This window comes from Chanodichthys erythropterus, chromosome 13 (assembly GCF_024489055.1).
Source record: "Chanodichthys erythropterus isolate Z2021 chromosome 13, ASM2448905v1, whole genome shotgun sequence".
Taxonomy (NCBI): domain Eukaryota; kingdom Metazoa; phylum Chordata; class Actinopteri; order Cypriniformes; family Xenocyprididae; genus Chanodichthys; species Chanodichthys erythropterus.
Window position 1 is genome coordinate 46,704,541 of NC_090233.1, and position 17,567 is coordinate 46,722,107.

The following is a 17,567-nucleotide window of genomic DNA, read 5'->3' on the forward strand; positions in this document are numbered from 1 at the left end:
TGGGAAACTGAACAGTTTTGGGGCACCATTGACTTCCATATTTTTTTTCCTACTATGGAAGTCAATGGTGCCCCAAAGGTGGCCTGCTTACAAACTTTCTTCAGAATATTTTTCTTTGTGTTCAACAGAACAAAGACATCTTTACAGGTTTGGAACAACTTGAGGATGAGTAAATGATGACAAATTTTTCATTTTTGGGTGAACCAGGCACATTTTCAGCTATCACTAGGCATAAAGGAGTAGTTTACCCAAAAATTGATATGACTTTATTATTATTATTAGTCTGTAGAACACAAAAGAAGATATTTTGAAACTCATCAAATCAAATCATTTTGGTTACCAACATTTTTCAAAATATCTTCTAAAGTTGGGAAGAACAAGCGAGTAAATAAACGATGACAGAATTAATTTTTGGGTGAGCTGTTGCTTTAATAATGGCTTCAAAGTCATAATTCTTGGATGAGAAATGAAATGCATACATGCATAAGGCAAATCTGTTTATTAATTTATGCATCTCACTGTTAAAATTTAGTTTTTTTGTGATGTCAGTAACATTGTTTGTACTAAACACTATATTTGTTTTTGTTTTAAAATCTTATTATTTTTCCATACTAATACTCCAGTTCATAACAGCTGATTTAACGCATGCAAAAGATCAAATCGTTGCATCATCATCCTCCGGCTGACTGATTTGCTGCTGCAGTGCTGCTTAAATCATTTTTATTTAGTTGGTGTGAAACCCATTGTTCATGACAGCAAGAACAAGAAACTAAGAAAAAATCCTTCTGTTTTCATTTTGACGTTGAATACAAATGTTGATTGCTTTTTGAAAAAGGTTTTGTAAATGACTTCTTTCTATATAATGTATATGTTATATCACCAACTTGTTAATGAAGACAAATTTTATGAAACGAAAGCATTTTACATTTTTTATTTGTTACAGCATATGATTTAAGTAATATTGATTAACTACATGTACTTGCTAGGGTATTAGGGTTCGGTTTAGAGTTAGTTGGGTGTAAATATGCATAATATAGCTACTACTATTGTAACTACATTTAACAAGGACACTTTAAATTAAATTGTTGCTGCCGATAGTTTTTTAATCTCACTTAAGGATGATTTTATGTGTTGTTGAGGTCCATAACGGAGGAATATCTCACAGTACGGTGAAATAAACTTACTCAACCTGTGATCTGCACTGTGTACAGCAGTGTTGGGGCGTTTCCAATCACACTGAGCGCTGATAACTGACAAACCCATGGGCTGATATGGCATCATGAGCATGAGATAGGGTTGCTATTCAAGATAAGCATTAGGGGAGGAGTAACACGGTTAGTGCTCTGAGATTAACTTGTGTGTGTGTGTGTGTGTGTGTGTGTGCGTAAAGCCCATTTCATCCCTGCAGGTCTGTCTGGGGCCTTGCTGAGGTTAAGCCAATCAGCAGTCAGTGTCCTGGTGAGATGTGATGCAGGGCGAGCTGATTGGCCGGTTCACCCTCTGGTGAGGCAGGAGCCTATAATGACATTGCCTTAAGAGAACTCGAAACATCTCACCACCCTCAGGTCTCGAGAACACACATAGCCTCAAAATATTACAGCTATGCTTATTTTAGTATTGGACTTTTTTTAGCTATTGGTCAAATTATTTGATACATACAGTTCACCGACATGATTCATTTGATTTAATGATTCATTTTGTGCCTTTTTTGGTTCTTAGGCAGTATGTAATCTTAATTTAAAGTTGAGCTAAATTTTAACTACACACAAGAATAAATAGTAGTATACACAATGGCAACCTACATTCTTTTTAATATGAAATTCATGGCTTTGTTAAAGAATATATTGGTAGGATTTTAAATTTAAACCTATTAGTGTTTGTTTAGTGTATTGGTTAATGTTATCCTTGTAAGAAAGAAAATATGATCAATTCAAGCACAAGACCATGTATTATATATTGTCCTTTATTATAAAAAAATATACAAAACTCTGCAGTTTATTTTTATTTAATAATTTGAATTGTGCCTTTGGGGGGGAAAATAGCAAGCTTTCTTTCTGGTGTCTTCAGCTTGAAACGTACATGTCTGAATATCAGCCACTCTTTTCCATGACATAAAAACCAGAACCAACTGAATAAAAGCCATTTCAAACCTTCAGAAGCACACAATGTGTTGTGTATTGTTACATAAACCCATTATAGTTGTTCAAAAAAAGAAATAGGTAAATGAACAAAACTGAAACGTGGATCATAGCACCTTTTGAAATATTTGTCCTGTCATGCCGTAGCACTACCCATTTCAGTTACATAAGTCATTCAATACAATTCTGTGTCATAGAAAAAAAAGAATGTACATTCTGACACGAGAAACAATGCGATCACTGCTGACGGCTGCGTTTGGCAATTTCATAGTCGTCCTGTATTATTCTATATGTGTACCAACTAGTGAATCATAGTACTTTAAACTCCTCTCTGCGTCAGTACTGTCCTGTGCCATTTCCCTTTCTAAGTGCAAAGAAGTAAACTTTCTCTTTCCCTGTTTAACATTGCGGTCCAGTTTGGCAAAAAGTTGGCAAAGATATGCTCCCAGTTGCCATCACAATCAAATAAAAAAAAAGTACAAAATGCACTTCTCTTTAACATATCCAGTCGGTCTTGTGAGTGACCTGAACTGTATTGATTTTAGGATACAAATTATGTTATGTGGCCTTCTGTATCTGTACGTACCAGCTGCTGTGGATCTAAGATTAGATTTGTGGTTCATAGCGAGTTAAGCTTAACAAAGCAGGCCTGGAAACAGCAATCATGCTCAGATATGATTTAGAAATACCGGCTCTAGGCTTGTGAACACAGCTGGTCTTGGTTCCAGTCTTTAATTTCAACCTTTTTTCAAAACTGATATAAAGACAACTCGTCTTTAACAGATCAGGGGAACCATGAACAGTCGTAAATCTGTATTCCTTTTGCTGTCCTTGAAAATGATCTAAATTACTAATCATTTTTGCCTTGAAGATGAGATCCTCTTTCTTTATGGCCTCTTCAACAGGTGACGTCTCAAGATGCCTGCTTAGTACACGTTCCTGGAGCTTCTTGCAAATTCACTTTTGATCTAAAGCCAAAATATAAAAAAGCAATTAATGCAGGTGTTTGCAGATGATAGTTTGTTACAAAACATTGTCAGTCTATTATTATTATATTATACTACATTTATTTTATTTTATTTTTAGGATATTAAGATTGTGATTGTTGTAATGATAATATATAATGCTATATTACTGTGTGTGTGTGTGTGTGTGTGTGTGTGTGTGTGTGTGTGTGTGTGTATGTATGTTATATATATATATATATATATATTTTTTTTTTACAAAAATATATTTTTTTTATATATTTTATATATATATATATATATATATATATATATATATATATATATATATATATATATATATATATATATATATATATATATATATATATATATACATATATATATATAAAAAATATATTTTTGTAAAAAAAAATTGTTTAATTATTTGACATGAGAATAATATATAATGTATGTATGTAAATACAACTATACATGATTAAAAGGATTATAATATATATTACAAGATATTTTATTATATTTTAATTTGTAAGCTAGCTTTTTAAGATTATTGGATATTTTTTGGCATGGCCAAAAAATAAATAAATATATATATATATATATATATATATATATATATATATATATATATATATATATATATATATATATATAATTTTTTTTTTTTTTTTTTTTTTTTAATTGGCAAATACTTAATAATCTATGAATGGATCATTATTACAGTGATTATTATGTTTCTAGCATGTTACATGTTTGGCGATGGTTCTTTTAACCCTAAAAGATGGAGCGTATAGCTTTTCATTTCTTAAAAAAACATGTAGAAAGACACATCATGGCTAAATTTCAGGATGACAATATCAAGATTCACCAGGGTTAAAATTGTGGAAGAATGGTTCAGAGACATGAAGAATCATTTTCACACATGAATTGGCACCTCTGAGTCCAGACCATCATTGAAAGTTTTTGGGATGTGCTGGAGGAGACTTTACAGAGTGCTTGAGTCTTACATTGTCAATACAAGATCTTGACCAAAAAATGATGCACCTCTTGATGGAAAATCAGCCAAACATATAACATGCTAGAAACATAATAATCACTGTAATAATGATCCATTCAATAGATTCTTAAGTATTTGCCAATTAAAATCCAAACAGCAACTTTTTTGTGGCATATATTATAATATATAAGTGTATATTATAATATGTTTTTTTTTGTTTTTTTGACATGAGTATATATATAATATATATAATATATATAATATATATATATATATAATATATATATATATATATATATATATATATATATAATATATATATATATATATATATATATATAATATATATATATATATATATATATATATAATATATATAATATATATATATAATATATATAATATATATATATAATATATATAATATATATATATAATATATATAATATATATATATAATATATATAATATATATATATAATATATATAATATATATATATAATATATATAATATATATATATAATATATATATATATATATATAATATATATAATATATATATATATATAATATATATAATATATATATATATATAATATATATATAATATATATATTATATATATTATATATATATATATATATTATATATATTATATATATATATATATATATATATATATATATATATATATATATATATATATATATATATATATATATATATATATATATATATATATATATATATATATATATATATATATATATATATATATATATATATATAATAATACACACACACATGATTAAAGGATTATAATATATATGACAAGATATTTTATTATTTTAATTTGTAAGCTTACTTTTTAAGATTATTGGAGATTTAAGTAATTATTATATATATTCATTCCTTATCCATTTCAGTTGTATCCAACTCCTGGTGACTCTATGGCCATCTCTTGCCATACACGAAAGACTATCCATGAATTTTCTTGGCAATAATTTTTCCAGGGAGTAAAAAAAATCATCCCTATTACATGGCTTGGGACTAACAGACACACATACATACATACACAGCTACAGAAAATTTAGGATCTCCAATTCACCTATACTGCATGTTTTTGGATTGAAGGGGAAACTGGAGCCAACCAACACAGACACAGGGAGAACATGCAAACTCCACACAGAAAGGACTCGAACCGGGGACCTTCTTGCTGTGAGGCGTTATATAGTAAATATTAATGCTCTATTAATATTTGATAAAGAATTCTTACCTGTTGTGTGCCATGTGACTTTTCACCAGGTGTCCGGCAGCAAGTGCAGACATGAGTGACAGCTCTCCTGCAAGCACGGTGGCACACACCACCTTGGCAAGCTGTCGGGCATTTTCGCCTGGACACTCCAGGCTGGCACCCAGAACACCTAACATCTGACAGGAAGACAGAGAGAGCATAAAACTGAATGAGATGCTATGAAAGTGGCGTTATCAACGGTACATCCACAAAGAAACTAAAACATACTTCTGTCTTTCGTATTGAGCATATTGATCCTGTATCAAATAGGTGTAAGTACCTGTAAACAGGCCTGCTGTGGAGGAAGGTTAGTGCCTCCGCCCACAGTGCCCAGCTCAATAGAGGGCATAGTACAGCTGATATAAAGATCCTCCCCGGTGGGGCCTGAGGCTTCCATTAAAGTGATACAATTAGAGCTGCCCACCGTCTGCGCTGGGTCCTGTCAAGGACAAATTCGTTTGTAAACATCTGCATGTATTATAACTATATAATCGCACATCATTATCCATATCAAAATCATACTTCAAAACAATACAGCATTAACTTTTATTACCTGTCCGCAAGCAATATAGATAGCAGCTACAATGTTGGCAGCGTGAGCGTTATAACCTCCGATGCTTCCAGCCATAGCAGATCCAACCAAGTTCTTGCTGATGTTCACATCTACCAGAGCCGCAGTCGACGTCTTTAAAATCTGGGCAAAAACACTTGTGTGAGACGAATATTTTGGACATTTATTCCAAAAACAATATGTAGCTTTTGTTGGACTTTTTGTAGAATATGATGTGGTCGTGTACCTCTTTGACAACTTTGGCTGGAATGGTGGCCTCACACACCACTGACTTGCCTCTGCCTTCAATCCAGTTGATGGCGGCAGGTTTTTTGTCAGTACAGAAGTTTCCACTAACAGCCAAAACTTGAAGCTCTGGAAATTCCTCCTTCAGCCTGGCGAGAGCCTGTTCTGTGCCCTGGTGACCAAAAAGAAAAGAAAGATAAAAACTCAGCAAAGCAAAAGAAATGAATCATGTCAGGTGAGGTCAGTTATGATCATTTTACTATTTGCAATTCGGCGTACTTTTGAGATCATGTTCATGCCCATTGCATCTCCAGTTTTGGACTGGAATCGAATGTACAGGTTGCGACTTGCCAGGCCGATCAGAAGCCTTTCTAATCGTGCAAACCTACACAAAAAAAAAACACAAATATATGTTAGAAAATCATAATTAACTGCATTACCAAAATAAATCTGTTCAGTGAAATACCTGCTGGTCTGGTCAAAGGCCTCCTTGATGCTCTTGAAGCCCTCGGTGCTCTCCAGCCAGCCCTTGACTTCAGCCGCTTGACAGGCAGAAGGCAGACGCACCACAGGCCCTCTGGTCATTGCATCTGCAAGAACACGGCTATTGGCACCACCTCCCAACTGTGGGAAAGCCATTCACGACAGAACATTAGATTCATGTGCTTGACACTAGACATTACGCAACTTTACATCACTTTAGACTGTCGTTAAATGTGTTTGCCTTCAGCTTCTCTTTGAGAACTAAAAAAAAAACAGGAACTTGATTTTGCTTACAGCTATAGCTCTGCAGCCTCTATTTGTGCTGGCAACTAGGCAGCCCTCGGTTGTTGCCATGGGGACCTGAAACTGCTTTCCATCCAATAACAGAGGACCAGCAACACCCACAGGGACTGGCATGTAACCAATGACGTTCTCACAACATGTTCCCATCACCTGGAATAAAAAAACATGAAAATTTATGGTTTCCTTCAAAGGCTCAAAAAACATAAATAAACCCCTAAATGTTCTCTGTGGTTGCCAGGGTTGCTATTCAGTTAAGCTATTTAGTTGCTAAGGTGTTCTAAGCAAGTGTTGCTAAAATAGTTGCTTCCTAGCCCAATTCAAAAGAGTCCACCCCCAAAGTATGGTATCAAATTGGTTATCAGACTTTTTTTTTTTTTATTATTAATTAGGTATTGCTCATTTTGGTATACATATTTTTGTTTTTAGGTCAGTAGATTTTTTTTAAAGTTAATAAAAATGAAATAATGTCAGAAAGAATGCATTAAATAAGTGACAGCAAAGTTAAGTGAAATTCAATTAAATAAATTCTGTTCTTTTAAATGTTCTATTCATTAAAGAATCTTAAAAATAATGTATCATGGTTTTCAAAAAAAAGCAGCATAATAATAAGAACACCAAATCATCATATTAGAATTATTTCTGAAGGATCGTGTGACACTGAATACTTTGCCATCACAGGAATAAATTAAATTTTGTAAAATATCTAAAAACAGAAAATAGCTATTTTAAAAATGTAATATTTTTACAGTATTACTATTTTTACTATATTTTTTATTTTTTTTTAATTCCACTTTGGTGAACATCTTTCACCAAAATTCTTTCAAAAACATTAAATAATCTTGAATAACATCATTTCGGAAAAAAAATGAAATTTGGAAATGTTTTAATATCAGCACACCCCCAGTTTGTTCAAATGAATAAAGCACCACTAATTAAATTATGTATGATGTAATGACCTCATGTGTTACCTTAGAGTAGTCGTAGTCTTTATAAGGCAGGCAGGAGAGAGCTGTGGGCTCTGGGAATTTGGGGGTGAGCATTTTTCTGCGGATCATCACCCCTCTCTCAGGGGTCTCCATCATGGCCTCCAGTTTGTAAGCTGGGATGTGCTTTGAGTTCACCAAAACGATCACCTCTTCATCACTGAGGTACCGAGCGCCCATCTGCAGAGTAAGAAGAGGTCACACTTAAATACTCACACACATACACTGTGATTATCCGTGGATTTAGGTGACAGAAGTCTACTCTTTGAGGTAAATGGTTTCACTACATGCTTCTGATCTTGTCTGACGTCATAATCTAATTGGCTGAGAGTAAGAGTGTAAAGAGTAAGAGGAGGATCTCAGTAGAGATTACATGGGTTAACCCTGAGGTAAAAAATAACTATAGGTTTCAGTCCCACAGTGAACCCAGAGTTAATCTTTATGTAGGAAAGAAAAAACAAGAGAAACAGTATCGCTGGGATATTTGACAATGCTCTTACATCTGGGTTTTTCAGAATGGACAGACAGTCTTCCACAGGTCTAGGTTCAGCAGGTACATCGATCACAGGCTCTGAAACATCAACGATTTCCTGTGTTTCATCCTCTCCAAGAACAAAAGTACTTTTATGCTCAGGCTCTTTCAGGGCAGGCAAGGGCCGAATCACTAAATCTGAATGAGAGAAATTGCTGTTAGATTCCATTATAGAGTGATGGTTTTGCATACAATGACCACAAAAATTAAGTGGCAAGGGGGGGGGAATACCTCTTTCCTCTTTGGTAACAACAGGAAGGGGAGTTGGGGTTTTCTCAGGCTTGCTAGAACAAGTAACCTCTTTCCTACAGCACTGATCAGGAGACCATTTCTGAGAGAGCATGGAGCTTGGAGTGGGGACTTTCAAGGACAGGGTAGATTCCATCTCCACCTGCTCGAAGAAAATGTACTTCACAGCCAGGAACAAGGCGAGACCCAGTGTGATCACCTGCTCAATGTCCATGCTGATCATCCTAAATGCACAGAATAAAATAATACTCACATCATCATATTATTATTGTTATTATTAAGGATGCATGATATATCAGTATCATATTATATCTATCCAATATCTATTGATATCGATACTAGGGATGCATCGAAATTTTGGCTACTGAAGAAAACTAAAGAAAAAACATTCAAACAACTGAAATTAGCAGTAGATAGTAGAACATAGCCAAATCTACTATTTTTACTACGGATGCTCCGAATTTTCGGCTACGGAATATTTTTAGGCAAAACAGCTATTTTCGGTTTCGGGCCAAAATCAGTGACCGAAACAGATGTTTAATTAGCGTCTCGCAAATGGCACGTTTTGACTGTGTTCAGAGTCTAATTCATGCACACAACGTGGATAAGCTACAACAGTTAAACGTCAGCTGTGTGGACACTGCTGGATTGACAATATTAATTTCTCGATTTTAAATGGTTTCTGAAATCTAAAATCTTTTCGACTGTGCTGTTTTCTGTTGATGCGTGAACAAAACTTCACATTTGTAGTGCGCTTGCCAATCAATAATCACAAAAAGCTTTGTGCTTTGTTATTTTTAATATGAAACAATTTGGAATTCAAACAAATGTTATTTTGGAGATCACTGTAGCGCCTCAGTTCAAGCAGCAGCGGTGGAAACACTGCAGAAGGACGTGAATAAAACAGCTTGTAGGCTATTCAATTACTTTTACCTCAAGAGAGCTATTCAATGTTCATAAACTCATTAGTTAGCTAGAAAAAATAACCATATAAGAGAGGAGCATTTTGCGAAATATATGTACTGTATTACATATTCATTATATTTTTACTTAACTTGTTAGTGATATCTTCATTATTTGATGTGTGTTTGAATTAATTGGTCACAAGTTATTACAGTTTATTGTCATTTAAATGTTTATATTTCACCAACAAACTGCAGTAAAAAATATTTATTTTTGGGTTTTTTTTTTGGCCAAGTGCATCCTGTCGGTTTGGGCACAGAAGTTTCCTTTCGGTGCATCTCCAGTTGTATTTTAATATGCATCCCTAATTATTGTACAACGCAGTATGCAATATTCTAAAATATGAAATTTGCATGTATATCTATAGCTGCAGAGATGTAGCTGTAAGATTAATACATAGAACTATGTATTTTGAACAATTGAAAACTACATAAGAACTTAAGAACATTCAAACAACTGAAATTAGTAGTAGATAGATAGTAGACCATATCCAAATATTAATAGCCTAAACCAGCATTAGTATTAATTAAACTGAGTAAGACCTCTGAGGTGTACCCACCTGGACAGGTAAAAGTGCCAGAGGGGCATGTCTGGCTCAATCCTCTTGGGCACATTGTCATGCAGGCTCTCTCCAACTTGAGGAAGATCAAGAGTTCCATTACTTGACGCGGGATCGGCAATCCACCGGCTATGAGCGTGAACCATGACCAGGCCAAGAGACTGCAAATATTAAACATGATCCAGACCATTAGAGACCAAACCACCAATATCATAAATCCCAGTATCAAAAGACTGCGATAACGTTTTGGTTTTGTTTTCATCCTGTTCCCTGTGCTGCCTTTCCTGAGCTCTGTTTGCTAAATAGTTTCTATTGGTTTCTGATTGGTTTATGTTCACCTGTTCAGCCATTTTAGTTTCCTTGTTATCTCTGTGTATTTATACCCTTAGTTTCCTTTGTTCTTTGTTCCGTGGCGTCGCCTAGTTTTGCTAGGTTGTTGTTTATAGCTTTCTTGTGTTTCCTGACTTATTCTCATAATTCTCCTGCATTGTGCAATTTGTTCAATAAAGTGTGACAACTGTAGTGTTTTTGGTGTAGTGTGTACCATGATCATTTTGACTCTTTGCGTGACAGGGTTAGGCTTGTTGTCCTCTTCCTCTTCCAGAACTCTCGCAAAGTGGCTCAGCTGCCAGATGGGTCGACCCTCTCTGCTTTCTCTGGACAACTGCGTGAAATGGGCATGCATGTTAGAATATGTTCTAGTCTTCCTTTATGTTTATTGCACAAATATTCCTACATACCTCCAACACAAGAGAAACACAGGCCGGGAAGAAGGTCATGAAGACAAAGTAGTTAGCCAGGACAGACAAACCTCCAAAGCAGCACATGATCTCAAGCTGTCGCACACCTGCAGGAAAACAATGAAAGGACAAAATTAAGTTAAGTTTAAGTTAAAATGAAGTGTATTGCTGTTTGGTTAAACAAATCAGTTTAATGTTAGTACATTCCACCTGTGCTAATTTTGGAAGGTTTACCTGACATTGTTCCCACACCGATCACCAGGCACTCCACAAGGGCGTCAAGAGTAAAAGTGGGTCCTAAAACAGCCATTCCTTTGGCAATATTCTCTCTCACCTCATCCTGTAGGACAGCCAAAAAAACATTTACAAAAACCCAAGACTAACATGATTAGTCATATTTACTTAAGCCTCAGTTTAATGTAACAAATGTATCTGGACTGAAAAAAAGCGAAAAGGTTAAGTACCTGTGAGTTTGAACTCAAAGCAAACTTGGCCAGAGCACATGCTTTGGAAAGGTCAATCAACAGCAGAAAGAATGGCAAGGCTTCACTGGGAATATCAATACAAAGTATAAACATTTAACATGTGCATTTTATGTGCAAAGAATTTTCCAAAAAAACAAAGCAATACTTTTTCTTTTTTTTTTTGTGAGAGAGTGATGCACAAATGTACATACTTGAGGCCTGTCAGCTCCTTGTCCAGGAAGTGAATCACAACCGTGCTGAACACAAAACTGGAGAATATTGTGAAAAGTCCAGCAATGCCTGAAATTAAATATAAATTAACATTTGTAATTCATGTTACCTCACAAAATCATTTCATTAAACAGGTTTAAAAGCTACAACTCACCCAATATGTATTTGGATCCTAACTGTCGAAGATTTTGGAATTGAAAGTAAATATAGACGATTGCTATGCATCTTGTGATTGTCAGGATAATGATATCGCTGCTTAGGATTTGCTGGAGACAGAATAGAAAGGGAAAAAAAAAAAAACATTAATAATAATATAATTCAAAGAGTCAATAATATCATTAAACTTCACTTTAACTATGACCATGATGTAATTTATTTCCAGAGTATCACACTATACCTCTTCCAGTTTGGGGCAATCAAAGTTCCACCCACAAATCTGGTCATTTCCAGTGAACATGTTCATTGACATCATGCAGATGGTGAGAGTCACAGTAGCCACAATGACTTCCCAAGGATGGGAGGCCACAAAGAGGCCGTGGATTCGGAAAAGTCTCGTCAGCATGATGAAGTGTGTTACAGTCTCTTAATGCAGATGACAAAAGCAAAGAACTAAAGACACCTGATAAACAGGATTACAGTGACAGAATTATGTTCACTCATAACATTGCAATTTCATGAGTATGAAATCATGCACAAAATTCCTTTCCAACACAATACATTTATGAAAGAAACATTTAAAGTAGTCTACTCCTAGAGCATTTATTCCCTATTGTGACATATATCCGAGTGAAACGACTTCTCAACACGTAGGTCAGGACTTAATTTTGTCTATCAGGAATTGATTGGTTCGTTGGATCGTTGTGTTTTGGTAATGATGTGATCTCATGAGTGACAGGTTGTCCCGCCCTCACGCCAGTAAACATGTCATCAGAGAAGAGATGTAGTTGCAAGTGGGCGGGGAAGTTATTTTGATTAAAGATAATGAGGGCACATGAATATATTATATATATATATATATATATATATATATATATATATATATATATATAAATGATATGCAACACTGATAAATCATGTGTAATAACTACTTGTGCAATATTCCATAAAAAACATAAGAATGGTTATTTTGATTTCATGGTGACTTTAAAAGATGTTTTTGTTCTTTTTTAAGGTCTTTATTACCACATTTACATTGTACATCAGATGACTTGATATAAATTCAGTGTGCTAAATACATATCTGATGTGACAGATGACAGACTGTTTCTGTATTTACAGTTTTATTTGTGATGACCAATGACCAGATTATAATGACTTATTTAATTGTAAAAATGACTTATAAGATCTAATATAAAAATAAAAATTACTTAATTTTGTATGTAGTGATAGGTGGTGGTCATAAGGGCGTACGTTTGTAATCATTAACCGAATGACTCACCTAAACACACCATGAAACGATTTTAAAATATACCCTTTCTACAATTAATTTAAATTACTTTAAATATTCACAATAAAAGATATCGATAAAAATGATATTGAACAAATACTCCTGGACTTTCTTCTGCACTTTTACAAAGATTGTGACTGCATGTTCTGCTTTCCTAGCCTACATCACCAACAATGATATTAAATCAGATGAGTCACTCGTGCCCAAACGAACAGAAGGAAACTGACATTCAAAACATGAAGCATGGATTTGGTATATTAAGCAGGCATGTCTAATAAAAGGTATGGCTATAGGTCTCGATGCAGGCACTTACCAGTGAGGGTCAATGAGGGTTAAAGAATAAGTAGACCAAGAGCAGATCACTGTGAAATCCTCCACATATGCGATTAAATAAATAAAAGCATATAGATATTTCCACTGTTACAACTTAACATTTAGCGATGCTTTCATAATTAAAATAAATAAATAAATACAGACAACATTAATCCATATCCAGTCGTTTTAGACAGGATTCCAGTTGCTAACACCGGCATCCTCCTCTAAAGCTTATGAAGCGACAGCGATGGCATGGCTCTGCGTCAGTCGAGTGTCGAGCCAATCAAATCGTCGAACCATACAGATACGCGAGAAAACCACGCCCACTTTCCCTGCGAACCGTGTTGAGGGCGTGTCCTGATGGGGAACGCGTGATCTGGCCATCATTTGAATTTGTATGAGGTGTGTGAACCTTGCTGCAGCCTTGAACGCAAAAAATATCCGACCTTGGAACTGTAATAGATACTACCACAATATGAAATACAAATAGCACTGGATTTTCTTATCACACCCTCAGTTAATCTTGGTAAACCTTTTTTTATTTATTTATGTTAGTTCTGTTTCATGAAACGTACATTTCAGGATTTCTGAGAAAATAAAATAAGCCATATGAACCAACATGAATTTAATATAAATTGTAGTGTTTGTTTAATTTTTAAATGTGCAAATATTCCCAAAAACATATTAGAATTTATTTACTATATTGTATTGTATTGAAGATTTTTGTATTATTATTATTATTTATTAAACAACATACAGGGGATACATGAAATAGATTTTGAAACAAAATACAAAAGGGGTGTATAAACCATCAAGGAAAAAAAAAATTAACAAATATCTAAGAAAAAATGATATAATAATAATAATAATAATAACCTTTCATTTTCAGGAAATACACAGGAAGTATTTTAATGAAATCATTTTTTTTTTTTAGCAGTTGTGCATTTTTAGCAGCTATTGAAGTAATTCTAAACAAATTCTCAGGAGAAGCTCTCATATAGTAGTTTGGCCTGCAAATACTTGTTCATTTTCATGTATTAAAATTGCCTTGTATTGTTGTTGTAAATATAAATGTATTTAAGATAACTGGAAAACTTTATAAGATGAATATCAGTGTGTGATGGAGGGTTCTGTCGCTTGTTACACAAGTTGCTGCTGGACTTTAGCAACACGTCCCACATGATGCATTTTTTTTCTCAGAACTAAACTAAGTTTGCCTGAATTTTGACTTTGGCTGAGTTATAAATTATTTCTAATATCTTTATAATCTTATATTAAATTATCATTTTTTAAATATATATTTTGCTGCTTTATTTACACAAGTTGCTGCTGGACTTTAGCAACACGTACCACATGATGCATTTTTTCCTCAGAACTAAACTAAGTTTGCCTGAATTTTGACTATGGATGAGTTATGAATGATTTCTAATCTCTTTATAATCTTATATTAAATTATATTATTTTTATGTATATTTTGTTAAGACATACATACATAAAAAAAATAAATAAAAAAAAAACATTAAACAGTTCGCCTTGCTCAGATCTTGATTTTGACCAATCAGATTAGAGGAGCAACTGTAACACGTCCCACATGATGCATTTTTTTCTCAGAACTAAACTAAGTTTGCCTGAATTTTGACTTTGGCTGAGTTATGAATGATTTGTAATCTCTTTATAATCTTATATTAATTTTTTTAATGTATATTTTGCTGCTTTATTTACACAAGTTGCTGCTAGACTTTAGCAACACGTCCCACACGATGCATTTTTGTTTCTCAGAACTAAACTAAGTTTTTCCTGAATGTTGGCTATGGATGAGTTATGAATGATTTCTAATCTCTTTCTAATCTTATATTAAATTATAATATAAATTTTATGTGTATTTTGATAAGACATAAATAAAAAAAAATAAAAAAAAACATTAAACAGTTCGCCTTGCGCAGATCTTGATTTTGACCAATCAGATTAGAGGAGCAACTGAATTACCCCAATTGGCGCCAAACAATAAAATTATAACAGACCTTCATAGAAAGCGTTGTCGAATATTCCTAAATTACCCAAACATTACGCTTTTATTTAGTGTCATGTGTCGTGTTGTTTAATGCGAACAAATATGGATTTACACCAGGATGAGACAATCGCGACCGATGACGACAGTGGTGAAGCAGACCAGAGCTTTTACCTCAGCAGGTCAGCTCATTCACGGCTAACGGCTTCAGTTCTTCACTCTGACCCGATAAATGTAGCGAAAATGCGAGATTTGCAATGGTAACGACTGATTCTTATTTTATTGCAGGTTAATGTTGACAGAACATCAGTTATCGTCCCCCATCGTCGTCTCTCCTGGTGTCCTGAGTGAAGGTATGATCATGTAAAGTTAGTCAAACTCAGCTCGTCTCTTGACTTGAGTAATGTCGTTTTCGCTATTTGATCCTCCAAATATAATAGTTTTAAACTATTTTTTTTTTTTTTTTACATTTTCTGAAGAAATGTCAGTGGTGCTTGCCCTTGCAAATCTTGTAACCATGATTGCGGGGTGTTGGTATGTGGTCCCGATTCAAAAGATTCACTGTGATTGATCAAACATTTGAATCGGTCGAGACCTGTTGAAGCTGTCTTGGCAAGAACCGCTACTTATATTACCATTAACTGTACAGTTACAGCTTCAGCTAAAGTAACGTAGTCTCTTTGGTTGACAGATAACGTTATTTCTCCTCAAATTGACCTGCAGTGTTGCACCAAACAGAGCAGAAATACTTCTACAACAACAGAACAGGTAGATTACATTAGACTGCACATGCTGAGGGCCTTATTAAATCTGTACTTACAATATGTGTTGAATTCTCTTTTTTTATTTTATAATGAGCAGATTAATGGCACTGTGATTCCACCAGCAAATTTTGTAAGGTTTGTACACCTTTTTTTAGACATGGAAAACATTCAAATGTAAAATTCACAGAATAATAATTTGATTTGTTTTGTGTTTCTCAGAGTTCAAGCTGTTCTTAATGAAGGAGAAAGTTCTTCAGAAAGGGAACACAGTGAAGGTAACCCAGTTGCCACTGGCATAGCCACGGGTGTGCCGGTGCCACCCACACCTAAAAATAGGTCCGGGTGAAATTGCAAACACAATAAACCTCACAAGAATCGAAAACGGGCTACTTTCCCATAGACTGGAGTGAGACCGTAGATGTCTCTCGAGGTGTTGCGATCTTTCTTGGCGCTTTGTGGCGTGACAGACCGCTTCAGTTCATGCAGAGTGTGACCTTCTCTTCCGCTTTACTAGTTACAACACAAAATAAACATAAATGAACATCTGAAGGCATGTTAAAAGATACAGTACAACTTACGGAAATAAAAACTTCCTTATGTGTAATTTATAGCCTATGTAAGTAGCTTACAAATAAGTTAATATAACCTTTAATATTATAATGATGTACCAGCTGTGGTTCCCTTAGTTTACAGCGTTGAGAGATATTTATGAGGAAATTTGCCATGTACTGCCCCAAATTAATCAATATTGAATCGAAGGTAATCAAATCGAAATCAAATTGCAAGCTTCTGAATCAAAATCTAATCCAATGGTGAAATTTTTGTCAATCTACAGCCCTATATTGTCAATAAATGTTTTTTTTATTATTATTATTATTATTTTTTTTTTTTTACTTGAAGCAAATGTTGTGTTTTCCATTTATTTTATTTTCAGAGTGCACCAGAATGCTTCGTTTACATGTTAAAATCACAAAAATTATGCCCCCTGACCCCCCTACAACAATTTAGTTTGTATTCAGGGTTTGCATATTAATCTGACAATAAATGTGGCTGTGGCACACCCAGTTTTTCTAATGCTCACACAGAGTCTCTTTTCTGACTGCGCTAGTGGTACACAATCTGAAAAAGTGAACTTTAAACAAGTTCCATAAGATCCACAAAAGCGTTTAGTGCCTTTCAAATGAAGAAAGCATCTTTGTTAAGTAGACATTTAGATCTTCAAAGCATTTTCACTGTCAGCTACACACCTGATCCACCCTGTTTCATGGTTTTGGAGATTCAATAAGCAGTTCATACTTCTGATTAATTCTTATGTTACTTCTGCCCCCTAGTGGT

The 17,567-nt window shown here is 34.1% G+C and overlaps 1 protein-coding gene across 3 annotated transcripts; it reads right to left on the reverse strand.

Moving 5' to 3' along the window:
- Positions 1–71: 71 nt before the first annotated feature.
- On the reverse strand, positions 72–13,699 carry hmgcra (3-hydroxy-3-methylglutaryl-CoA reductase a). Of its 3 annotated transcripts, XM_067407557.1 has the most exons (20): positions 13,459–13,699; positions 12,097–12,279; positions 11,854–11,965; positions 11,681–11,768; positions 11,469–11,553; positions 11,239–11,344; positions 11,005–11,111; positions 10,809–10,928; positions 10,265–10,425; positions 8,725–8,966; positions 8,462–8,631; positions 7,947–8,141; positions 6,970–7,128; positions 6,659–6,816; positions 6,472–6,577; positions 6,194–6,364; positions 5,950–6,090; positions 5,677–5,835; positions 5,379–5,533; positions 72–3,106 (listed from the first exon to the last, which is right to left on the reverse strand). In XM_067407557.1, the coding sequence occupies exons 2-20, from the start codon at positions 12,259–12,261 to the stop codon at positions 3,052–3,054; spliced, it is 2,655 nt and encodes an 884-aa protein (XP_067263658.1). In that variant the 5' UTR covers positions 12,262–12,279; positions 13,459–13,699; the 3' UTR covers positions 72–3,051. The 3 variants fall into 3 exon arrangements, with proteins under 3 accessions (XP_067263658.1, XP_067263656.1, XP_067263657.1); XM_067407555.1 differs by having other exon boundaries at positions 8,462–8,966; XM_067407556.1 differs by having other exon boundaries at positions 8,462–8,966; positions 12,097–12,318.
- Between the last annotated feature and the right edge of the window lie 3,868 nt (positions 13,700–17,567).

Excerpts from the sequence above, each read along its gene's own strand:
- hmgcra (XM_067407555.1), bottom strand. The coding sequence starts at position 12,261 with ATGCTGACGAGACTTTTCCGAATCCACGGCCTCTTTGTGGCCTCCCAT. Across the intron at positions 8,142-8,461 it reads CCATTCTGAAAAACCCAGAT|ATGGGCGCTCGGTACCTCAG; the intron begins GTAAGAGCATTG and ends CTTACTCTGCAG. Across the intron at positions 5,534-5,676 it reads CACAGCAGGCCTGTTTACAG|ATGTTAGGTGTTCTGGGTGC; the intron begins GTACTTACACCT and ends TCTTCCTGTCAG.